Source organism: Sceloporus occidentalis, unplaced genomic scaffold, assembly GCF_023333645.1.
Source record: "Sceloporus occidentalis isolate IW3139 unplaced genomic scaffold, rSceOcc1.0.p SCAF_1, whole genome shotgun sequence".
NCBI classification, from domain to species: Eukaryota; Metazoa; Chordata; class Lepidosauria; order Squamata; family Phrynosomatidae; genus Sceloporus; species Sceloporus occidentalis.
This window is the reverse complement of record NW_028316981.1, coordinates 105,519,988-105,546,712: the sequence shown is the minus strand read 5'-3', so window position 1 is coordinate 105,546,712 and position 26,725 is coordinate 105,519,988. Positions and strand designations below refer to the sequence as shown.

The following is a 26,725-nucleotide window of genomic DNA, read 5'->3' as shown; positions in this document are numbered from 1 at the left end:
ACAATCAAGTAATGTCTGGGAATGCTTCCCTGAACAGAATTGTCTTTATCAGGCCTTGCAGGGAGTAAAAAGACAGGCCCAACTCCATCAGGCCTAGTTAGAGCAAGAAGAAGGGCCCTCTCGCCAGTCCATCTGTCATGGTCTCCTCAGAGGGAGAGAAGAACCACAGGACTTGATCCTCTTCCCCACCACCACTCCCTTCTCCTTTTGTGTCATGTCTTTTTAGATTGTAAGCCTGAGGGCACTGTCTTAATAATAATAATAATTGCAAGCTGCTCTGAGAGCCTATAGGGCTGAAAGGTGGGGTATAAATACTGTAAAGAAATAAAATAAATAAACATCTTAGTTTTAAATCTGGGTAAAAAGAACAGAGGGTGCAAGTGGGAAGGTACAGGGATAGAAGATGCGATAAGTAAGGAGAGGCCAGCCCATGCAGGGCTCTAAAAGTCTTCAACAGGCGTTTATAACTAATATGGAGGGGAGGGGAAGCCAGTGGAGGGATGACAACAAAGGAGCGATATGATCGTAATGGTGAGCCAACATAATGATAAGTGCAGCTGAATGCTGGACAGAAATCAAAGGGTGGAGATGAGAATGAGGAAGCCCCATCTGAAGAAGGTTGCAGAAATCCAGTCATGAGACTACTAAGGCAGAGACTAGAATCTTGGCAGTGGAGGCCAAAAGAAACAGTCGAATTTTAGCGATGTTATAAAGAAAAAATCTACATGTCTTAGTTATAGCTTGAATCTGGGGGATACATGACAGGGAGGAATCAAAAATGAAACCAAGACTGCAGGCTTCCTGCACAGGGCGAATAGAGATGTCATTGACAAAACCTGAAAAACAGTATTGAACAGTAGGCTTTAGAGGAAAAACAAGAAGCTCAGTCTTGGACATACTGAGCTTTAAGCTCCGGTGCCACATCCACTGAGAAACAGCATTAAGACAAGAAAATACTTGCTGTTCAAGACCCAAGGAGAGATCAGGGGTGGAAAGATATAGCTAGCTGTCATCAGCATACAGATGGTAAGAAAAGCCAAAGGAACATATGAGCTTACCTAAAAACAGTACGTAGATAGAAAACAATAGGGGACCCAAAACAGAGCCCTGTGGAACTTCAACAGAGCACAGGACGGCAGATGAAACCTGACCATGAGTGTCCACTGCGAAAGATCTGTCAGACTGATAGGATTTAAATCACGTAAGAACAGAATCCGAGAACCCAAGGTCAGAGAGTATATCAACTAAAAAACAGTGGTCAACGGTGTCAAAAGCCGCAGACAGATCTAGGAGGACAAGAACAGAATAAAAGCCATTTGTCTTGGCCTGCAAGAGATCATCAGAGATCTTTGTGAGAGTTGTCTCTGCAGAGTGCCATGGGCAAAAACTGGACAGAAAAACATTTAAAATGGAGTTAGGGGCGGTACAGACCTGCACTTTGTGCCGGCCTGACCGTGAACTAGGGCTGTGGTAGGGCGGAGCATTCACACGCTCCCAAACCCTACCATGTGCCCCGGGAGAATTGGATGAAATCATAAAAGCCATCTAAGATCTTCAGGAGAAGGCTTTCTCTTGGTCCTACCACCATCCCAGGCTCGCCTGCTGAGGACCCGAGAGTGAGCCTTCTCAGTGGCTGCTCCTTCCCTGAGGAACTCCCTTCCACGGGAGACTAGGCTGGCCCCCTCACTGCTGGCCTTTCGTAGGCAGGCAAAGACATTTTTGTTTAAACAGGCCTTTTGAGATCTGGCAGGCGTGGTTTTATTGGGAGATGAGGGTTGGACTTGGACTGTTTAATTTTAACTCTGTATGTTTCAAGATTTTATATTGGTAATTTTTATATTTTTATGATTTTAATTGTACAATTTTAACTTATGTTTTATATATGTTCGCCACCTTGGGTCCCATTTTGGGAGAAAGGTGGGATATAAATAAAACAATACAATACAATACAATACTCTAATCTGGAAGTTAGGGAAATACATGGATTACTGCTGCTTGATTACTGTGTATATAAGCTACTGTAGCTATATTATCCCTGTCCGATAAAGTCCATAATTAGTGGACTAGTTGAAGATGACTGCAAGGACTCTCAGCTATTGAGTCCCCTAGGCCCTCAATGATAAAGATGGGTCCATGAGAACCCCTAAGTTATGCATCTACTCCCCCAAGAAAAGCTGTTTAACAAATCCTGGAACCACTGATTTACAGAACCAGCCTCTTATCAGGATTCAGCTTCAATTTCTTGACCCTTATCCAGCCCATTTACAGAGTCTAGAGTGACACTGGTCCAGCACCTGAGCAACCCAACCAACTCTAATGATAGCTACATATAGCTATTAAACAGCATGAAAGAGAATGGAACCCCAAAGCACCCCACATCTTAATAGCCATGGCGGTTCCCCTGTCCAAACCTATTGATAAGAGTAAAACTATAATAACACAATGCTTTCTGCTCTTATCGTGTGGATCTAGTTTAGTAAGAGACCATGATCAGTAGAATCAAAAGCACTGAGAGATCCAGGAAGATTTACAAGGTGATACTTCCCCTGTCTTTTATCCCAGATGGCATAGTATTGTCTGAAAGCAAATAGAAATAAGTCCAAATGCTGTTTTCTCCAAAAGCACCTGAAATTGCACAGTGATTTTAAAGAACTGCGTACCCTACCTCACCCTGTCAATCTTACCACTACTACACTAGCAAGCTCTCCCATTTTCCATTTTCCTTCAGCCTCAGGAATCTTAAAAACAGTGTCTCAGAACTCATCCTCTTATTTCCTAGGAGGTGAATCTATCAATGCTCAAGTCTATACCTAATATTCACCAAAAATGTCTTCCTTCCTTGTACCTCAGGAGTCTTACCAACAGTAATCACTTCCAGTTTTTCACCCTCAGAAATCTTAGCAGCAGTGCCTAAGACCTCTCCTGTTTTCCTACCTTTTCCCTTGCCTCAGGAATTTTAGCAGTGATGCTCAGGAAATCTGTTCCTGTTTTCTAGCCCTTCAAATACATTTTTCCAATGAGATAGGGCACCTCCCCCCTGCTTTTTTTTTTTTTTTCATCAGGAAAACCACCTATTTGAGTTTCAACTTGAAACTGGACAGTACAACTTGGATGACAGCCAAAAAATGATTCTTCCAAAGTTTGAGTAATCTGGCATGATTCCCTTTTGTGCTTCTAGAAACACACCCTCCTTAGCTTGGAATTTTGACGAGATAAATCTCAGCACTGCAAGTTGCACAATGACCAAGACATTAAGGCACTGATCTCATTGTGGCTGCCCTCCCCACTTGCTTGTAATGATCTTCACTTTTGGAATTTTGACTACAAAGTTAGAAAATTGAACTTAGACAATTGAAAGCACTCTGACATTCTCACACTAGTTGAAGTGTCCTGTATGGTATTATCCAAGTCTGTACCTAACATCTGTAAAGGCACCCATGGGGATTTTATCTTTCTTCTCCCCCTCCCCCTTTACCCTCAGCAATCTTACTAGCAGTACCTCAGAGAAACCTAGCTTATTTTCCTTCCTTTTTTTTAAAACATGTCAAGAACTCTAGCAGCGGTGCCATAATACTACCCCTTTTTCTTGCCTCTTTGCCTTGCCCTTCTCTCTCCTGTTTTCCTGCACATTTTTTTTTACTTCAGTGATGAGCAGCCCTTAACTATTTCCCAATAAAGAAGAATTCTTTATGGGTTGGGTTTTTGTTTTGTTTTACCTTTAGGGAAGCCCATCGTATTTGAAATTTCTGCTTAAAAGTGGACATTGCAACTTGGGCAACAGCCAAAACATCATTTGAAATTTTGAAGCATCTGACATAATATCCTACTGAGTAATGGCAGCCCCATTTTTGCTTATTTGAAGTTGCTCTTTAGAATTTTGACTGTTTGACCTGAAACTGGACAGTAACATTTGTATGGCAATTACAGATGTTCAGCTTGCGTGACATCTCAGTAAATTCTGGCTGCCATGCATCTGTGTGCACACCCAAGTAAAGATTCATTCTCTTTTTATATTATAGATCTGGGTGGTGAAGTAAATAACACATAACCCAAGTTCTTATGTCAGTGATGTCAGTGTCACCTATATTGTCAGCAGTCAGCAAAACGCTAGTTAGTATAGTGTATATATTGACTGTATCTAGATAGATAGATAGATAGATAGATAGATAGATAGATAGATAGATAGATCATTGGTTCTTAACCTTCCTAATGTCACGACCCTTTAATACAGTTCCTCATGTTGTGGTGACTCCCAACCCTAAAATTATTTTCGTCTCGATTCCTAAGACCATTGGAAATATGTGTTTTCCAATGGTCTTAGGCGTCTCCTGTGAAAGGGTCATTATAGGACATTCTTAATGCCTCAGTGGAATCTAGCACTTTAGGTACAGCGTGCCTGCGTCATACGCGGGCGCGCCTTACGCGGCTTGAGCATACGCGCTCAAGCCTCGGGGCGGAAGGGGCGGCGCGTCCCATTCAATTGAATGGGCGCGCGCGCCCATTGCACCGCCATGCACGAGCCCCATTGTTTATAATAGGGCTTGAGCATAGGCGGAATTCGCCTTACGCGGCGGGATCCGGAACGGATCCCCGCATAAGGCGAGGGCCCACTGTATTTGCATTTCTGAAGATCCTACAACTGATGAAACCAAGATTTATGTCTCCTTGCTACTTCAGTTGTTTTGGCTCTAAAGTGGTGCTTTTAACAGTAATGGACTGAATGAGGGTGAAAAAATTAAAACTTAATCCAGAGTTGAAATGGAGTATTTCCATTGACTGCTAATTCATTTCTGGGCATAATTCAGAGTGCTGGTTATGACATATATAATAAATAATCATAATATTTATTTACTTATACCCCGCTCTTCAGCCAAAAGGCTATCATAGCCCTGTATAGCTCAGGTGTAGGCTACCTGAAGCACCTTATCTTACCATATGAGCCTGCCCAAATTCTAAGACTATTGGGGAGGTGCTTCTCAGTCCCATCAACTTTACAAGTTTGACAAGAATGCAGAAAAGGGGCCTTTTCTATGGCTGTTCCTAGTCTCTGGAATGCCTTTCCTAGGAAGGCTAGGGTGGCTCCTTTCTTGTTGCCCTATTATTATCAGGCGAGGATCATTTTATTCTAGTAGGTGTTTGGGAACTGACTGTTTTATTGAATGAGTTTTCTGTTTTAGTGCTGTAATGTTTTTAATTTATGAATTTAAAGTAGTGTTTTAATTCTGTAGATAACTTTTTGTATGTCTTCAGCTACAACCCGCCCTCCATATCCACAGATTCCTTATTCGCGAATTCAGCCATCCATGGTTTGAAAATATTTAAAGACTGCATAAATTCCCAAAAAGCAAACCTTGATTTTGCCATTTTATATAAGGTACACTATTTTATTATATCACTGTATATAATGGGACTTGGACATCCATGGATTTTGGTATCCATGGATGGTCCTGGAACCAAACCCTGGCAGAATACCAAGGGCCCACTGTATATGCAGTTTTGCTTGTATTTTTCCCCCCCATTATATGAGTAGCTTGGCATCCTAATCTTGATGGGATGTAAATAACGTGACTGATGGACAACTGGATTTATTGATCATGGAGAATGTAAATGGCAGTTCTCTCATTATTTACATGATATTGTTATGGTTTCTTTCCATACCCATGTAATGTAAATTTGTTAACTGGACTTCACGGCAGAGATGTGGGATGTTCAGCTCTTCAGAGAGTGTTGAACCCTTAACTGCAATCCAGCATAGCCAGCCTGGCCAATGGTGAGGCTTGATAGGAATATTAGTTAATCAACACAGATAGTATTGATTATTTGCCACCCCTGTTTTATGCATTGATTCTCCTGTTTAAGCTTGTGACTTGTGCAACCCGCTGTGGTATTTGTTTGGATGCTTCCACAAACCAGTTTAAGTTCAAGTAATGTACTACACTGAGTTTCAGTTTGTGTAACTCTGAAAGTGCTGCTTTACTACTGACAACCCAAAAAGTCGGTTGATGATACATCATCAGCCTGCACAGAAAATATGCAGTAGGTCTGCTTGAACTTGTTGTGAGTCAGCATGCTGTATTTAGTGCAACAACATTAGCTTTCAACTTTCTCCTCATGAACAAGTGCCTTTAGGGCCATAGTATTAGTGTCTGTATTGTATCTTACAAGTGGCATTCCCATACATAAGTACAGTAAATCTCATTGCTAAATTTCAGTAAGTCTTGAGAAGAACAAAACACTAAACAGGATATATGGCATTGGTTTTATATAAGCTTTTAAAAAATAATAATAAAAAATAAAGCCAGTTAGATCAGTAAAGATCTATTCTAAAGAAAGCATAAGTTGAATGGTACATGTGCTACAGATAGCCCTTGCTGCCAGTCTACTCCAGAAGTCTAGATCCTTTTTATGATGAAAAGCAGCAAGAAGGCAGATTTTGCTTTGTGGTCTTACAATACATGTTTAGTCTCTGACATGAAGCAACTGGTGTGTGGATTTTTTTAGCATTTGTATAGAGATGCAAAATAAAGTTGCTAAGGAAAACATATACCAGTACTGATAGAATCAGAAAGCATTGCTATTCTTGTTGGTTTTTTTTAATGCCATTACTACTGTATATGAGGATGTTATTTTATAATGTCCTTGTAGGTGTGGTTGCAGTTTCTTGCTGGGTTGGTGTAGTATCCATCTCATGCAGGATTACCGTATGGCCCATTACAGACGGGCACCCTAGTACATTCTCGGCGCGTACTAGGGTTAGAAAGGGGCATCCTTTTCGGACGCCCCTAACCCTAGTACGTGCCGAGTGCGTACAAAATGGCAGCCCCTGTTCTATACGGGCACCACCATTTTCATGTCACGGACACCTAGTGTCCACACGTCACACAGCAGAAATGACGCTGCGAGTGCGCCATTGGCAACTTGCGGCGCCATTTCCGCACCACAAGAAGAAGCTGCATTTTGCAACTTCTTTTTTGTTGCGCCGAGGAGTTGCCCGGTTTGGCCGCTGGGGCTCCTCTGCGCAGCAAATGACGGCGCTGGCAGACCGCCCTTTTTGGGCGGCCTGTAAAGCGCCTATGTTTCCAACAGAGGCCAAGTAGATTAGATTGGGAATTCACAAAGCAGGGCCTGATTGCAGGGGCATCTTATGTTGATTTGGTTGGTCTCTATACTTGCTCTCTGTATGTATGCTTCCTTTGCATGTTTGGGCTTCTATTTAACTGTCATAGCTAATAGTCATATGTGGGCTTGTCCTTCACAAAGGGATTTGTGTTTTTCTTTTTTTGTTTTCAGTATTACCAGTAATCACCATATCTTTTGGCAGTTGATATTTTAAGAAGTCTCAAATCTTCATGGAATCCGTGATTATCAAATTGAGGCTGTTTTATTTTGGCCACATTAGAAGGGATGATTCACTAGAAAAAAAACAATAATGGTAGGAAAGGTAGAGGGAAGAAGAAAGAGAGGAAGACCGCATGCTAGGTTGGTAGACTCATTTAGGGAGGTCATGGGTCTGAATTTGCAGGACCTAAACAGAACAATGGAGATTAGGAGATCTTGGAGATGAGTCATCCACAGAGTCACCATGAGTCGAAGCCAACTTTAGGACAGTTAACAACAATAAAGCACCCATGTACTTGTGCCATAAAGTTAGTTGGCAGAAATAATGCTAACTATACTTTCCTCATCATAATTGTGGGGTGTGGACACCAGTCAATTTTCCATGAATTGTATGCCTAACAACAACAACAAAAAACACCTTGAAATTGCATCTGACAGGCCCTACTTTACACAAAATGAGAACAACAAAGTGGCTTTCCAAAAGGCCTTAAAATAATTTCCAGGTTTATAGTGCATTTCAAATGTCCGTAGCTTCCACTTCCATCATCACAGGACAAATCATGACATTTCCAAAATCCAACAGTACAATCACCTATCTTTAATGATAAATGAAGCATCGCTACAGAAAATGGTAGTTGTTAGCTGCTTTGAGTTGACCAACTCATGGCAACCCTGCGAATGAGACCTATCCAAGACCTCCTGTTCTCAATCTCTCTGCTCAAATCCTGCAGAGACAGGCCTGTGACCTCCCTGATTGACTCTAGCTGCCTGGTGTACGATCTTCGGCTCCTTCTACTTTGTCAACATTGTTGTCTTTTCTAATTAGTCATGCCTTTCCATGGTATGGCTGAAGTATGACAACCTCAATTTAGTCATCTTTGCTTCCAGGGAGAGTTCAGGCTTGATTTGTTCTAGGACTCACTCATTTGTCTTTTTGGCTGTCCACAGTATCCTCAGCACTCCTCTCCAGCACTACATCTGAAGTGAGTTAAGTTTCCAAATTAAGTTAATTTGCAGAAGCACCTTGGGCAAATAATATTTGGACCAAAGTAAAACATATGCTTGAAAGTCATGATAAGATTTTCTGTTTCTTTCATCTTTTTTGAATGTGTGCATGTTCCTCTGCTGTTTGAACTTCACTGTTGGGGTGTGTGTGCATACTTTCCAGTCATGGTTTCCCATTGTAAAGGTAAAGGTAAAGGTTTCTCCTTTGACACCGTTGTCAAGTCATGTCCAACTGTAGGGGGCCGTGTTCATCTCCATTACTAAGCTGAAGAGCCAGCGTGGTCAAAGATGACTCTGTGATCATGTGGTCAGCATGACTGAACAGAATGCTGTTACCTTTCCACTGAAGTGGTACCTATTTATCTACTTGCACTTCTATATGCTTTCAAAGTGCTAGGTTGGCAGAAGCTGGGACTGGTGACAGGAGCTTACTCCATCCCGCGGTGCTCAGGCCTCGAACTGCCAATATTGCAGTTGTCAAAGTCTGAGCCACTGCGTCCCATTCCCAGTGTAGTTTTCCCCAAAGTTGATATTATTATTATTATTATTATTATTATTATGCTTTATTTATATAAAGTGCTGTAGATTTGCACAGCACTGTACATACAAACAATACAGCAGCTTGTGAAAAGGCAATTCTCTCAGGAAGCAGTGCAGAGTGGAAAAGGCACTTTCTGCTTCCTAGTAACATGGCCATGGTAATTGTGTTAGAGGATCTACTGCCATTTTTTAAAAGATGGAAGATGGGAAAACTAAACATGGTTCTAAATATATCTACAGAGAGCATGGACAGCTCTTTTGAAATATTTGGTTATAGCTGCATCTGCACTGCAGAAATAATGCAGTTTAACATTGCATTAACTGCCATGGCTTAATGCTACAGAATTCTGGAATAGATAGTTTTATGAGATATTTAGCCTTCTCTCTCAGAGAGCTCTGGTGCCACAACAAACTGTACATCCCAGAATTCCATAAGATGGAGCCATGACAGTTAAAACTGTGTCAAACTGCATTATTTCTGAAGTGCAGATGCAGCCTCTATCTCACATATTTGCATTTTCTGCATTATCATAAGATCAGCTTTGATTGTGATTTCCAGTTCAGCCTGTATTACAGTGCACTGGCCCCATCTGCGGGCTTGCCTTCTGCGGCTTTAAGCTTACGCGGACAGCAAGCCCTGGATGTTATAATGGCACACATGCCCATGCACGGCCATTGAAACAAATGGGACTTGAGGTCCCACGTTTTTTGCTTTCCCTGAGGGTCCGGAACGGATCCCCCATGTATGCAAAAAGCGGGATAGAAATTAAAAATTATTTTATTTATTAAAGGGCCCACTGTACTATTTTTATCATGTCCTTTTGCTATTAAATTATCTATCACAACTTGCATCTTAGATAGTTTTATTTGTCCTTCCTCTTGCATCCTGCCAAAGTATAACCTACTTGCTCTAGAATTTTATATCTTTAGATTACCACCTCCAGTTGGTCAGCTGCCATAAATAATGCTAATTGTATTGATTTACATAGTTTTACTTGACTGGTTTGTTTTGTTGTACAATTTGGAGCTTGATAAACCATGAAATGGTGTTCTGTGAACTTTATTCTACATTGGAAGCCCTCACATTTGCACTCTGCTTGGTATAAGAACACTTGACTTCTGGCGTATCCTTAATTTAACCTGGCTTGGAGGATCCATTTAGCTGTACTCATCTAGCTCCAATCTCTTTCTTTGTCCTCTCTATAAACAAGTTACATCTGTTTTTAGAGAGTGGACATGATCATTGCAACTGAGGCCACAAATCCTGCAAATCCATTTGCCCACACATTACTGCTTTTAGCAATATCAATGGCCTGGATGCAGAAAGAGTCAAAGCCAAGGAGTGAATGTGCTTGGTTACATCTGAGAGTTGTTGCCTCTTCTTCTTTGGGTGTTCTCTTTACCATCCCTGCAGCACCTCTAAGGAACTGTCATTCCTGAGTCTATCATACCCAATTCTTCTGATCTACAGAATCTCCTTATGTTTTCTCCATGCTGTTGGGCAGGGAAAAAAATTACTTTAGAAGTTCCATATATTTCAGTAGAGTACCTACAGACTAAGAAACACAGGGCTTTTAAATATGTAGGATTTAGTGAAGTTCTCTGCTACACACAAACACGCACTATAGAAATACTGAATGTTCATTAAGTTATGGGCTACAAGAGAGCTATGTTTTTACTGTTTTTGAATTAAAACTCCATGCCCAGACTGCTCAGATTCTTCATCTCTTTGGCTATGTATTTATTGGATGCTCTCTGCTGTGATCTTGTTGTGTTCGACAAACTGACCATCTGCTCCAACTCCAAGATGGGAGGAGGGTTTCTGCCCCTCCTAATTTCTAGTCTGTAAGTATTAAGGTCTTGTCTGGGGGGGGGGGGGCACACACCAAACTCACCCTGAAACCAGTGCTGGCTGTCCTCACGATGTACAGCTACTCTCAGGGAAATACAGAGGTTTCTGTCTCTTAATCCAACTTTGCTCCAATCTAAGCAAAGTTGGCAGAAAGTGCAGTGTTTCCCAGAAACCGCAGAATGACATTGAGTTCTTTTGGCATGTGAACAGCTGGATTGGATCTCATTCAGCCTGATATGTTTGTCCACATTGTTAGAAAATTGATTATGGTTTCGGTTATTTGTGTTTAAGAAAGTTTAGCAGCAGCAGCATCAACAGCATCAAGCGTGTACACTACAGGTATTTGGTAAAAATCTACTGGAGCTGAGCTTCTGGCAAATAAACGGGATACATTGGTAGCTAAGCAGAAATTTACTTATTTTGTAGAACCTAGAACTAATCAGTAGGGAAAACTGTACTTGGTAGAAGAGCCCCTAGAGCTGACTCTCATGTGTGTAAGTAAGAAGGAAAAAACATCTTTAATAGCATAACCTGGTTTCTGCGTCCATGCTTGGTGAGAGCAGAGAGAGGAGGACAGAGAACAAAGGGCAACAAACTTTATTGACCCCCTAGAAAAGGAAGGAGTATGGGAAGTGACCTCTTCACAAGCAACACTGACCAAATGACTATAGAAATATACATCAATGTTCCTGCTAGAAGACACCCTCCTTCTCAAGAAAAGAAAACATAGATCTACAAAACAAGTATTGATGCTAATACTCCAGCACACATGCCAAGAGCCATGCCATCCCTTCCCTGAGCAGCATGGGGAAACAGGATGGCCTATTTTCAGAGTGACTGCTGCCACTTCCTCATGAGCAGGAGCTCCATGTAAAGCCTGCCCAGCATGCTAGTGTTTCTGCTAAGGATAGAAAGGAGTGCTGGGATATGTTATCAACAAGGAGGGGGTCACTATCATTTACTCATTGATCTCAGGATGATCTCAGGATGATCTGTCCTGAGCAAGTCTCTTCTCAGCAGGAGGTGGTGCACTGGGCAGGCTTTACATGGAGCTCCTGCCCATGAGGAAGGGATGGCAGCAACTCTGAAAGCAGGTCACCCTTACTTTTCTGTGGGCAGGAGCAACCTGTGAGTCTAGTATGCTATCACTTCTGCTGAGGTCAGAATAGGCCACCACTGTGATCAACAAGGTGGACTAGCAAGCCCCCCACCTCATTGATCACATGGCAAGGTGCCCTGTTCTGACCTCAGCAGAAGCAATGGTGAATGAGGCAGGCTTTCTCAGGGGGCTTCTGCCCATGGTGGTGGCACTGAGAAGGATGGGCGGGTGGAGCCAATGTGGTGCCAGCCCAGCTGACCTATGGGCACAATTGGCAGGGAGTCACACAAGATTCGGCTTAGTATGCGTGGTTGGTTCAGGGGATAATGCCAGTGGTCATTCTGGAGCATAATTTTGTTTCTTGGTGTGTACTATCCAAATGAGTATTTTTTGGCCTGTTACAGACAGGCCAAAATAAAGCTGCTTCGAGTCACTTTGGAGGTAAGGTATTTCAATGATGCATGCGTCCTAAGAGTCCAAAAGCCGCACCAAAGCTGCACTCCAGTCCTTAGAAATGGAGTGTGGCTTTGGTACAGCTTTTGGACTCTTAGGACGCATGCATCATTGAAATACCATACCTCTAAAGTGACTCGAAGCAGCTTTATTTTGGCCTGTCTGTAACAGGCCTTTGTCTCATCAAAATGTACTACCTTTGAATCAATGCGAGCTACCAGTCTGGATCTAAACATGAGATTTCTTTTTCTAATTTTTTTCTACCAGCTTGACAATCTCCTTCTAGATCTCTCTCATTCTTCTCTCTGTGTGTGTTCAGATTCTGCCCTTTTACATGTATCTATCCAGCACACTTTGAAAATAGTATTTGCTTATAATGAGTTCAAGAAATCTGTCAAAATTGTCAGGGAAGCACTTTAGGATGCATCTACACTAAATCACTTAATCCGGAGTCAGTCTAGAGCATTATGCTTCTCTAAGAATTTTGATGGATTTCTTTGTTAAAATTTAAAACATGTTAAAATACTTGTTTATTTAGTAAAATGAAGAATCGCTAAGCAGAAAAAAATAAACTCCCTGATTCATTTTCTAGTTTCAGTAGTAGGATCGCTGTGTACTGTAGATTTGCTGCAGTGACAGCTCAGTTAGGTCACCTTCACCTTCTTGAATTGCCCACATAGTTGTGTAAGGGTCCATGCCCTTGTATAATTAGCAGACTGGCCTGTAAGGAGATGATGCTGTCTAAAAACAGGGTGACCAGATGTCCTAACTGCAAAGGAGGATAAGGCACCACAGAATGTAGGATATTACATTACATTGAAGAAAAATTTAGGACATAACAAAATAAAAGCTAAAAATAATATAAATATGAATTCATGCTTAGTCATGCTCAGAATGGAGGGCATTTTGAAATTCTTCCTGGCCAGAAGGCTGAAATGTAGGACATGTCCTGGAAAAGGACAGCATCTGGTCACCTATTTAAAAGGGACTTAGGGAATGAGAAACAATCATACTAAGCATATATCACAAATACTAATAAGTTTCCTTGGTTTTAGACACAAGCCTCACAATGTGAGACTCACATCTTATCTAGTAAACTGTCTTGTACTGCAGGTACTTAGAATCAAAGTCTTTGTACTTCATCATCTCCTTACAGGTCAGATGTTCTTCATTCCCTAATAGCGAATATACAGTATTCTACACACACACACAAACACAAAAACAAACAAGTTTAATTTATACCACTTCATACCGCCTAAGCAGTGTGTAAGCGGTTTACAACTGTAAGCTGATTTGCTCCCAACAATCTGAGTACTCATTTTAGCGACCTCAGAAGGATGCAGGCCTCAGTCAAGCTTGAGCCCTTTTGCTGGTCTTGAACCTTTTGGTTTTGAATGAGTGACTGCAGTACAGGCATTTAACCATTGCACCACCAGGGCTCCACACAGTTTACAAAGCAGATCCTTTGTGTACACATGTGTTTTGCAACTGGAGGAGATTATCTCATATCAGGTATAAAGCACAATATGATCCTCAAACCACATCAGTGATCTTAGACCCACTAACCACACTATAAAACTCAATAGAACAAAGAAAGTTTATATGTTAGAAGACTTGATGAAAGAGAATATTTTGGCTTTTGTTCTTCCCAGTTTTGTGGGTTTATTTCCACAGAAGTCAGCTTGTGCATGGATAGAAATATGATGTTTTTGTAGGAAAAAAAAATCTAGTGTTGTCAACATTTTCCTAAGAGACAGAAACTCCCCACTCCCAAATTAACCAGATTACCATATATTATCGATTGGATTTGTTAGATTTATGAAAGTGAGAGCCAGTTTGTGTGGTGATTTGAGTACTGGACTCTGGAGACCAAATCCCCACTCAACCATGGAAACCCACCGGGTGACTCTGTCAGCCTCGGAGGAAGGCAAAGGCAAACAAATCGTGGCAAGAAAACCTCATTATAGGTTTGCCTTAAGGTCACCATGAGTCAGAAATGACTTGAAGGTGCACAACAATAGATTTCTGAAATATGCCTCTTGCAATCCTATTTATGTCCTGTTCCATGTCTATGTGTAGTTTTCTTTATAACAATAAGATGATTTCTTTCTAAAGGTCTGCGCAATTCTTGTGAAGAATCTCCCTGTTAGGAGTTGTTTTTTTCTAGTTTGATTCTGTGTTGAAAACTAATAAATATGTGGAGTGTTTAATAGTGTCTTGCCACATGCCAGCTTGGCTGCTGTTCCTTGTAAGATTTTTTTTAAAAAATGCACTGTACAGTGGGGCCCTTGGTATCTTCGAGGGTTTGTTTCCAGCACACCCCGTAGGTACCAAAATCTGTGGATGCTGATGTCCCATTAAATACAGTGGCATAGTGAAATGCTATCCCTTATATAAAATGGCAAAAACAAGGTTTGCTTTTGAAATTTATATTATTTTTGAATATTTTCAAGCAATGGATGGTTGAATCCATGGATAAAAAATCCGTGGACACAGAGGGCCAACTCTATTATACACAAAAAATCCTGGAAATCCTTTGTTCTGTGGCTGGTTCCCAGTATGCTTATGGCAATTCATTCACAGAGCTTCATTTTTTCTTGCTGCTGTCATCGTTTGGAGCCTTGTAGTCATCTCTGTTCTACTCTCTTGCATGGTCTCTGTTTGCCTCTAGTTTTACAACTGCACATTGCAGAAGCAGAGAACTTCCCTAGGAAAGGGCTTGTAGACTTCATCCAGCACCCTTGCCTATTTGGTGCCTGGTGTCTTTCTACTGCTACCCTCTAGTGGCCTTCATGCTTTCCTGCAGTGACAGCAGCCAGGAGTGGGTGAGGCAAATGCAGTGAGCAGAGAGAAATCAATACACAGAGAAAGCGAGACTGGGAAGAAGGAAAAGGGAGGAGTCGCCTCATCAGCCATTCTTGTCTTACAGGGTCCCAGCTGTCATTGGTAAAAAAAAAAAGAGGAGGGAGGGAGGGAGAGGATTTACTATTGTGTGAAGCAAGAGAGAGGGAGCGAGACGGAAAGGGGAAGAAGAGGAAAGAAAGGACGCACCATTTCTTCCACCTGAGCCTCTTTGCAAGCTGGTATCACTCCTAGATTGGTGAGCAGAAGCCGGCTCTGCCCCTGCAACAACAGCCGCACATCATGTCTGGCTACCAGGGCAAGAAGAACATCCCCCGGATAACTGTGAGTGGCGTACTCTCCCCTCCCTTCTTCCCTTTTTAATGCATGATCTTCCTATTTGTTTTGTAGCAATTTACTCCACCTCACCAGTTACCAACCCTATTGCTCTCTTTTGTAGGAAGCTAATGCAGACTAGCTCCAGACCGATGTGTGTTTAGTAGGGATGTTATACAGCCAGGGTTTGCACAGGGGGAGGGGAAGGTGGCCTCAAGTGAGCAAATCTTTCACTTTTTGTGATCTGTGCAATTGAGTGTAAGAATCTTCATTGTTTCATGTTGTTCAGTTACCAATTAGAAAACCTTTGTACTTGAGCAGAATCATGGTATTTGTCTGCAATATTTTCTTGTCCCAAACTGTTGCAAGTGACTCCCTCCCCCAAGCTGTTGTCCTGTCTGCAGGACATAATGAGGACTTAGTGACATTTTGTCTTATTAATCTGAATGGTGGTGGTGGTGTCCCTTCTCTACATCTAGTTCAGAATATTTGATCACTTTTTAAAATGCTTTGGACAGATCCTGTCCCCATGGAAGAGGCAGATTTAACCAAGTCAGCCTGCCTTTTAAAACCAGGCTGTTCTTTACCATTCCTTTTTTTTTTTTTTTTTTTGACCTGTCACCACTCTTGCTAAAGCAGGGAACGTGGCTATGTCCAAGTTGCCTGCTGCATAGTTTTGTTTGCTGCATATTTGGGTGCGTCATGTGCTTTGATTGGCGCAGGAAAAAGAAGAATTGGCTCCTCAATAAAAGTGAAAGCTCTGATTTACAAACATTGAAAAGGATTTCTTTTTTCTGCTTTTACGTGGTGGGGCTTTTGTTCATATCAAGGAATAGGAGTGTGATGGAGAACGTGACAAAATGCTTTGAAAAAAATCTTGATGTTTTGCATCTTGTTTGGTGTGTGCCATGCAGATGAATTTCCAGTGGCTCCATACCCCACCCTGATTTATTGTTGATGCAATGAAATGCCTTGCAGTGGGGGTACCCCCTTGGTCTCTAAAAGGCCTGGGGTTTATTGTTGCTGGCTTCAGATGCAAGGAGTGCAGCTGTGCTTTGTCTCCAGTGCATTTTAATGAAATCTTTTGTGGGATAAGGTATGCATTGGGGGAACTGGTGGCTACTCCATCTTTAAGGCAAACAAAGGAAGCACAACCCAAGCAGGCACACAAACACACACATGCACATAGAGGGTGGAGGAAAAGCTTGGCAAATATTTTGTCTTCTCAGTGTACCTGTCCAGAAAGCAAGTAATTTCCCTAAAGAATTCCCTCCCTCCCCTTTTCTGGTTGTGGTATTACAGAGAAATATCTTTGATTGAGTGGTTTCTTTTCTTTGTTCATGCTTTTGATTTAAAACAATAATATAAAATTGATCCTAAAGAATTTGTCTTGTTTGTGTAGGCATATTTTCCTACTTGTGACCTTGATTTAGGGATTTAAATTTAAACAGAGGTGCCAGTTTGTGTTTGTTTTTATTCCTTTTTCAAGAAACAGCATTTTCCCAGTATCTTCATGAAATCAGACCCTTTTCATTTAATGTGGTATACTTAGGGTTCCAGTTGAGACGTTTGGGACTAATTACAGAAAAGGGAGTAGACATAGGCGACATCTTATTTCACACTCTGCTTTGTGAAGAACCATTTTGAACACTACTGGATGATTTGCTTTTTATACTACATGATTAACACATTGGGAATCAATCCTTTTAATATTTAAGACAGATTATCTGCTTTCAACTACAGCAGATAAACAGCTGTGTGAATATATATATCCATCACAGCAACCTTGTGAAAGTGGTGCATCTATTCCCTTGAGTCTATAAGGTGTGACCTACATTAGCTAAATGCCATGATACAGTATTCTTTTGTGCTGCTGTACCTGACTGCAGCAGTTTTGCTTCTCTGATGCTCTGTGCAGAGTAGCCACACCTACCTTAGTATTCTACACATCCACTGCTTTCTTTGAAATAGCAAGAAGTCCAGCTGCACCAAAGGGCTTGGTCACAGATTTCAGATTCTGCCCTCCTCTGCCACTATGCTCTCTGCTGTATGTTGCCCTTGGATTTGGAACAAGGAAAGGGCAGCTCATAGGTTCTGTGGAGGTTCTTTCAGAGTTGGTTCTTTTATTGATGTTTCTGGCTTTATGTAGCTTCTAATGGTATGAACTGAATATATCAGAGTAGAACTACTGAAAATAAATTCTTTCCAAAACTGTGCTTTTTAGAGGATTTTTTTCTTATAAATACATTTTCTTCAGGGCCCATTTTCTGACCATGCACCCTAATTTTGATATAGTGACACCTCCATTGTGTATGTCAATAACTGACACTTATGTACTCCCTGCAGACTGCACAATATAGCTGCAGGAAGCTTGCAGTAATGTGGAATATACATTACTTGAAGCATGAAGATATACAGTTCTCTTGTGGACATGTATAATATACTGAGGAACTGTTTTCCTAGGTGTGCTGAAGAAAAGCTGTGTCACATGTAATTTGAAGGGTGTGTCTACTCAGGAAATTCATTTGATTCCATTTTGTGTCTCATCCTACAACCAGAAATACATTCCAAGAGGAATAAAGTGGCTCTGGATTTTATGTGCCCCACACCACCAAGTGCCACTTGTAGCCAATTCATGCTGCATGTACCACGTTGTTGTTTTTTCTGATTACAGTGCTATAGGAGAGCACCTGAAGTCCATACTAAGATGTAAGGACAGTGAACAGCTGTGTCAGTAAACAAAAGCCCCTTTTTGTTGGAAAAAAGTCTGAGTGAATGGCAAGATTACTGTTTTTCATATTGGTACTATGCAATATCTGTGACTAATTTCAGTGTGTGATTTGTGGACACTGCTGTATTGGATATGACATTAAAGCCATGAGCATTGCAGTTCAGCCTGTTGTTGTGATGTAAACAGAAGTTGCAGGTGTGATTGGAAAATCCAGGTTGGTTTCTGTTAAAAAGTAAAAACACACATAAAAGTAAATACTTTGGATTACTATAATTTACTCTATGTGGGACTCTTGAAGAGTGTTCAAGAGGTGCAGGTGGGATATTGAATAGGGTTGTTTAAAAGAACATCTTGCTACATCAAAGTGCTGGTTTTAACATGTACAGTTAGTTTTGTATCCATGCTTTCTGAAGAAACCCCATCTTCCCATATGAGAGTGCTCATAACTTCAGTATGGAGGTGTCCTTCATTTTTGTCATACCATTCTTACAAGCATGTCTGGAGGGAATGCAGTAGAGGACTGTCTCAGTGGCTGCCCTCAAGCTTTAGAAATCCCTTCCTAGGGAGACTGCTAGTAGTTTGTTTTTCTCCTTGTTCTTCTAGTGAGAACTGAAGACTTTTTAAAAATGGGCAAGATTATCAGGGAAAGCTTTTAATAGTGTGTTGTATTGCCTTTCAGTGGATATGTTTAATCCTGTAGCTTAATTACATTTTAACAATAGTTTTTTGTATGTTTTACTTATATGTTTTTTTACTTGTGTGTTCTGAAAAAGATGTCTAAAGTTGGAAAAAAGTTGGGAAAAGGCAAATGAGGCGGAGGAAATGTTGTTCTTGTTGTAAAGATTAAAAAATAAAAAGGTTAAAATTAAAGATACAGTATTGATTAACAGTATGGATGTGGTGTTCTCAGAAAAGCTTCTTTAAGAATCACAGCACAGATATAATCTGTGCTTTGTTTTTAAAAAAGGATTAAAATCTTGCCCAGAAAAGTGACTATAAAATGACAGTAGTCTAGGCAGTTGTCATATCTTGGATATAGTGCCTGGAGCAAATTTAGTCAGTTTGTATCTGGAAAAAAAAATCTTTTTCTTTAATGGGTTAGTAGAAGTTTGTCATTTCCAGTTTAGATAGAGAAATAGAGGCCCAAAGGTAAAATGACTTGCTCAGATCTGTGTACATCAACTATGTGATTCTGTTTTTAGACCAAGCTTTTCCCTATTTTGGTGTACGTGGACATCTTTGATATTCACAATATATTCTTGAGCATCTGTTGTGTAGGGTGTACATCCATGACACATAATCAAGTTGCAACCCAATAGAAAGGCACCTACCTATAAGTGCATCTTTCTGGTAGCAAGTTACCCCACCAAGACTATACATGACTGGTACAACGGCATTGACATGGCCCTTCAGTTTTCAGGGATGATGGTTGTATTTGGATCATCTTGTGGTCTCTTCCAACTCTATGATTCATAAGAACAGAGGACAAAACAGGACTTTCATTTATAAGAGAAATGTGTAGTGTTGTCATTGCATTACTTTTTTAAATGTGCCTTTTGATAAGAGGAATTATGGATTTTAAACTCTGGTCTGCATCCACACAATATGCATTGTGTATTGTAGCATGGGAGTAATGGCTGAGCACCCCTAATCTGGAAATCTTAAATCCTCAAACCTCCAAAAATATTGTACCACCAGCCTCCCACCTCCACCTTCAAGGCAGGGGCTACGGCATTCCTGCTCATTCATCTCTGAGGTCCTCAGTCTCTTTCCAGCCTCGCGTCTCATGCACCACACAAGTAGCAAACAAATGAGACACAAGGCTGGAGAGAGACACCAGGAGCTGTGAAATGATGGAAAGCGTGGATTTGCATGAATTTGTGCCGAGTACTACAGTTGGGTTGCTGCCTTTTCACATATCCTCAGTTTCTCTTTTGTGGCATGTCTCTCCCCAGCTTTGCATCATTTGTGTCTCTCTCCAGCCTTGCAAATACAGTATGTACTATGCTGCTTGTGTTGTGTGTTATGTATATGTAAATATATGTATTTCAAAATTGGGGGGAAAAAACAAAATCTGAAATACTTGTGATCCCAAGCATTTCAAATAGGGGATAGTCAACCTGTACCATTTCTTTGAACCAAAAGGAACAGCCTGTTCCTTTTCTGAGCTGCATTTTGAAGCATGTGCCCAATTTATTTTAGAACACCAGACCTGTTAAGTGCTGCAGAGGAATGGGAGTTGAGTATAGACAGGAAGTATGAGCATTATCCAGATGGGAAGAAGAGTAATAATGGAGAAGGGATGGATGTGCAAGGAAATAACCACACACCAAAGCAAGTTACATATGGCTTCCAAACATAACCCTTTCAACCAGATTATACAACGAAATCTGTTTATGTTCAATAGACACCATTCTCTGGATAATTCTGTACAGTGCAAAGCAATTGTATGTGAAGATTCATATGCTTGTCATATTGGGAAATCAGAAAGTAACTGATGTATGTATATTTAAAGTTTATCTAATTGTCCAATACTTGGAAACACAAGTGTGTTTCTGGGAATCACACCTGTGCCTAAGGATTAATGAGAACATGATATATGAGACAAGATGCACAAACTTTATAGCTGCTCCAGCATTTCCAACCCCAGATGCATGTGCTATCTCAAACAGTTACCCCTCAAATGTACCTTTATGGGGCCAACCATGTTGCAAGCTTTCGAAGTCACACTGGCTTCTTCATCAGGCAAACAGGAGACAGAAATTAAAGATGTTAGTCATAGGCCTGCACTTTCTGTTTATGGTCTTAGTTCAGATGGTAGGGAGGGCTATCTGCAGGCTGGCACCTCCCCCTTTGGCCATGTGATCACTGGTAGATTTTCAAAGTCAAGGAAATTTAATGTCCATATGCAATTCAAAGAAGATGTTTCCTTGTAATCCAGCATGTCTCCTTCCTTTGTGAAGCCACAGGCTCTTATGTAGGTAGAGAACACTGAATTTCTCAAGAATTCTTCATGTTTTGCATCAGGAAAACTTTAGGTCAGTGGTTCTCAGCCTTTCTAATGCCACAACCCTTTAATAAAGTTTTTCATGTTGTGGTGACCTCCAACCAACGGTCTCGGTTTCTAAGATCATCGGAAAAATGTGTTTTCCAATGGTCTTAGGCGACCTCTGTGAAAGAGTCATTCGACCCCCAAAGGGATTGCGACCCACAGGTTGAGAACCACTGCTTTAGGTGGTGTAGAGGCAAAGCATGCCAATCAGTCTGAATATTAGAAAAAATATTAGAAAAAATAGAAAATGCAGGCCTATGACTAATATCTTCAATTTCTTTCTCTTGTTTGCCTGATGAAGAAGCCAGTGTGACTTTGAAATCTTGCAACGTAATTGTGCAGTTTGGTTGGCCCAATAAAAGTGTCATTGTTTGGGTATTATTGAATTTGCTATGTGGCCAAAATGGCTACCCCCATTCTGTTTCAATTTGTGAATGAATAAATTTCCTAGGAATCCAGCCCAGTATTTCAGAAGTATTATGAGAGATGGACTTCAGATCAGGCTTGTAGGGGAGGATTTTTCTTATAATTTGTACTGTTCTTTAGTGGCTTTCTGCCACTGTTGTTTGTTGTGGTGTGCCTTCAAATCATTTCCGAATTACGGTAACCCTAAGACAAACCTATCATGGGTGTTTTCATGGCAAGATTTGTTGAGGGGAGGTTTTCCATTGCCTTTGCCTAAGACTATAAGCATGTGACTTGCCCAAGGTTACCCAGTGGGTTTTATGGCTGAGGGGGAAATCAAACCCTGATCACCATAGTTGCAGTCCAGCACTCAAACTACTATAACACTGTAGTTCTCTACATATATTATAACACTGGTTAACACCCCAGCCTCATGAGGACACTCTTCACCAGTTTATCATATCTCCTCTCTGGTTCCTAGCCTGCACACATCATATTCCAAAACTCCCTTCACCCTTCATATGATCATCTACCCACCTGACCTTAGGGAACGTCTTTCCTCTTTCTGTTGTTTCTCAGTGTTAAAACTAAAATGTCCCTCATAGTTAAAACTGAACTTGCCACCTCATCAATATATACCCACAAATATGGCATTTCTGTGGCTACATACAGTCTGATATAAAGGTCCTTCCTGGACACCAGGTCACTCCATACACTTGAGAAGGTAGACCAAGGGGCTGTGCAGACCATCTGGCACAGCAACCACATACTGCAGCCCCAATCTGGCCTTTCCGCAAGGCAAAAAGGAGCCGCAACAAGCAGCTCCTTTTTGCGCCCTGGAAAGGGCACCGTAGCTGTCTCGCCACAGCTTTATGGCACTCCTTTTGCACTGCATCAGCTAAACACAGTGCCAGAGAAGTGCCATGATGCTGCCATGGAGTCGGAGTCATGGTGTGTGTCATATGGATGCCATGCCCTGACTCCACCCCCAGGCCAGCCTTAATGGCCAATCTGCACAGCCCCCAAGTCTACAAAAACTTATGCTACAATGTCTTGTGCTCAGTTAGGGGCTGTACAGATTGGCCATTAAGGTTAGTCTGGGGGCGAAATTGAGGTGTGGCGTCCACATGATGCATGCCCCAATTCCACGCCCCAAGCCGGCGTGATGCCATGTGCTGCACCACATGGTGTGTACCATCACAATGTTCCTCTGGTGCTGCATCTACATGACACAGCACCAAAGGAGTGCAGAAAAGCCACGTGCTGGTGGCTATGGTGCGTTTTTGGGGTGCAAAAAGCCACTTTTTGCAACTCCTTTTTGTCCTGCAGAAAGGCGAGATTGGGGCTGTGTCATGTAGTTGCCATGACCCCGATCCAACGCTAAAAGGGCCGATCTGTTGAGCCCCTGAGTCTCAAAGGTGCTACAAGATCTTTTTGCATAATAATATTCTTCATTTTCTGAATGTGTTGTTTCTTCTTGGTGTTTACATTGGTATAATTGCTTGATAGTGTGAGAACATAAGGAAAATGTGATCTGCTACATTTTTAAAAACAATATGAAGTAGAAAATAAGTAACAGACATACAATAAATCCATTGACCCTACAGCCAGTATTGAAGTCTGATTTTGGTATCTTAGACCTGAAACAGACGAGCTAAAAGCACCGGCTTTGAGCAGATCTGGGGATGTGGCATTCAGATGACTCATGCCTCTGGATTGGGCTGAAGTTGTGCCGCAGTTGCCTAAGGTGGCCCAAACCCAACCACAAAAGAAGTGCAAAAAAGGTCTCCTTATTGTAGACTATGGCAACCTGCCTTGGGACTGTGGCATCTGGTCACTGCGGTCCTGCATCACTCAGGGCACACAGTTTGCTTGAGGCCTTAAGTTCCTAAGAAAGTCCTGCTGTTAAGAACACACAAACAGGTCCTAACAGATTTTCAATGGAGAAGACGGGTAAGCAGTGCTTTGAGGCTTGCTAAATTTCTGGGTTCTATTAATACTGTGGTTTTCTTTCAGAAAGAAAAAAGGAAGTAGATTGAGGAACCAACATGTGCAATGGGGTTAATATTCAAAGGCTTGGCTTGGGAGAAAGCATATAAATTTATTGATATAATGTAGTTGCCCATAGGATATATTTCCTGGAAAAGGGAAGACTCAAAACTGGAATTGCCATTCAATTCCTTGATCTAAAATTGTCACTTTATTTTTATCAGTCCATCCTTCAAATCGATGTTCTTAGTGGGAATAGGAATCAGCAGTGAGATGTATTGACTGAGTCAATATTAAAATGAAGAAAAAGGGCTGATTGTATACCAGAGATCTAAACCTTCTTTATATTCTAATTCATTTATTAGCTTGCATACTAATTGCCTGATGCAACCATTACTACCTCATTTAAAACTAAATAGAGCCCTTTATAATATGTAGGAACACAGTCTGAAACCTCTGCTCATGTATCCCATTTGTCTTTTGTATAATACAGTTTATATCTTCTTGGAAACAAGAGAGCCACGACCCCAATCTGCTGGGAAGCTGGCTCTTTTTGACCGTCTGTTTCACCCCTTAGTCTACAAAAGCTTATGCTAACATCTTTGTCTCAGACTTAACATTTTTAATACAAGATGTAGGAAAGGGGAAATGCTCATTGGTTGACATTTTAAATATATAGCTTGCACTATGATAATTAGACTATGTATGACCTAAGGTATTTTAGTTTGAAACTTAATTTTTTCTGCCTTTTCTCCATACTTTTATGTATGTAGAAAATCAAGTTTTAAACCTCAGTGTGTCTGATGTCATTTTAAAGAGACCAAGCATGCAGACTTTTAACATGTTTGACCTGAATTTAGATTACATTTTAAAATAAGTTTTTAGAAGTAATAATATATCTGAAATCTCTCTTTAAAAGCTCATTTGTATCAATCCATTTCATTTTAGAGTGTACTCTTAATGAATAGCCTTTAATGGGTTTTTATAGACACCAGCAGTATCTTTAAGTTATCTGATAGAGTTGTGAGAAATCTGGGGCCAGTTCACATATCTACAAGTGCAGCTTCTTTTTTAAATTTATGCAGACTCATTTGTCTATATGGCTTGCATGTTTGCTTGATGAACTGGTCTTGTAAATCTGCCACAAGAAAGACAGATGTAGAGCCATTGAATTCATAACACTCATGGCAGTGATTTATTCTTGTGGTTAACCACAAGATCTGACTGATGCTACATTTCACCTGTGTGTTAGCCTAAACTGCATGAAACCTGTACACTGGCATCTTTGCATAGCAGTCTCCTAATACTTGTACGCATATTTAAAAAAAATAAGGTACATGTCATTCTGATCTTGCTTCTACAACCAAGACTTGTTCCTTGAATAAAAATTGTAACCTACAGAGATAGAGAAGTTACTGCTAGTCCATGAAAAGTTCTTTTCCTGGAAAGTGTTGGTTTTTCTTTTCTTCTCCTTGTATGAGGAAAACTGACTTGGGACAATTTTTGTGTAAGAATTCAGAAACAGTAAAGTTTCTCATAGCAGTTGTTGAGACTTGTGTCAGATTTGTTCCAGAATCAAGAACTTTGATTCTTAGTGCCTTTGTTGTGACTGCATAAATGTGACCTCCCCCCCTGTCATCTGTACCTTCCAGATAAAATTTCCCTCAGGCCAGCAGTGTCTAATGATGTAGCCTGACACTAGGTTGGCAGGAAGATGGGGTTGGGTGTGGGGAAGCACAAATGAGCTTTGGCAGGATGAACAGTGTGTTTATTGTAATAGTCTGGGAGCTCCTGGTAAGCATGCAGAAGCCGTTGCATTAGTCAGGCCCATTTCCTGATAAGTGCTTGTTTTCCTCTTCAGTTCCTCTTACATTTGAATGCATCCAGAATCTTCTATGTCAAAATAGATATGATGTCATTGCATGTATCCCCTTCTTTCTGCCTCCCAGTGAATGACTGAGAACTATTGCTGATCTTCTCCCTTTGTTGTTGAGATGCTGAGCATGTCTGGCCCCTGGTCCAGGAACAAATGATGCAGCAGTTCTAAGTTGGGCATTTCTCGTTCATGATCTGGTGTGTGCTATACATCAGCCACAGACACTTTTTACATCTATAGCAAAAGGAATAACTTTTTAAAATGTAGACTTTTTTAAAAAAAAGAACAATATCGAGCACAGTAAATTTGCTTCTAAACCCACCATGTACCTCTTTTCATTTCAGAGAGGTGAAAAGTATACATTCTGGGCCCAGAAGAAAGGGAAAGTAGGGTAAAGCGGCAGTATGTGTTAACTGTGCAGTAGGGTAAATACTTAAAATGCAACCAAGTATCTCTTCTTAATTGCAACTAAGGATGTGGAGGTCTGAGCTAATGATTGCACACAGAGAGAGGAGGTTAACAACATCTTCCCATAGCCAGTATTTTCCTGAATTCACCATGCTCCTCACATAGAGGACAAAAAAGATATTGGAGGGTTGTTTTGTTTTAAAGTGCTATAGAGTGCTATAAAGCAAGCAACTCTACAGTTCTATAAAGCAAGCTCAGTATTTTCTCCACTTTAATAGAAATAACATTCCTTTCTCATAACTATTTATTGTTTTCATTTGTTCCCAGTTTCTGGTAGCTTGAAACTGATAAATTTAGACCAGACTTTACTAGTGTTTGTGGAGCTTGTTATGTGCTGAGAAAATTGCCATTTATTTATTAGGAGTTTCACATCTAGAGGCTGAACGTGTTGTGCCAAAAATATACATAGAAACATTTTCTGTGTGTTTTTTAAAATGTAAGACAGTTAATTAGTATTAATGTAATATGAGAAAGAAGCTAGATTCCTAAATGTGAGAAAGATCTTTGTTTCAGAAAAGCCCTTCATTTCAATGCAAAATTTAAAAAAATTAAAAAATTAACTGAAGTTGGGCGTTATTTTAATTTTTGCTCACTTAGTCTTAAAAGAGGAAGATTGGCTTTGTCATAGGAATAGATGTCAAAAGAACAGAAACAATTGGGGCACTGTTTCACTAGGGGTTCCTTTATAATATTCTAGGAAAACTAGCAGTCTTAAAACTCATACCCTTCAACATTTAACA

At 40.8% G+C, this 26,725-nt stretch overlaps 1 protein-coding gene across 2 annotated transcripts in view; it reads left to right on the top strand.

Moving 5' to 3' along the window:
* DPYSL3 (dihydropyrimidinase like 3) overlaps positions 1-26,725 on the top strand; it is a 91,160-nt gene that overhangs the window by 17,653 nt on the left and 46,782 nt on the right. Inside the window, exon 1 of one of the 2 annotated variants that reach the window (XM_089531495.1) lies at positions 15,250-15,473. The exons of the other annotated variant lie outside the window; for it this stretch is intronic. Coding sequence (XP_089387621.1) covers positions 15,432-15,473 — 42 coding nt within the window. The 5' untranslated portion in view covers positions 15,250-15,431. Of the gene's footprint in view, positions 1-15,249; positions 15,474-26,725 lie in introns of those variants that run through there. 2 annotated transcript variants of the gene reach the window in all.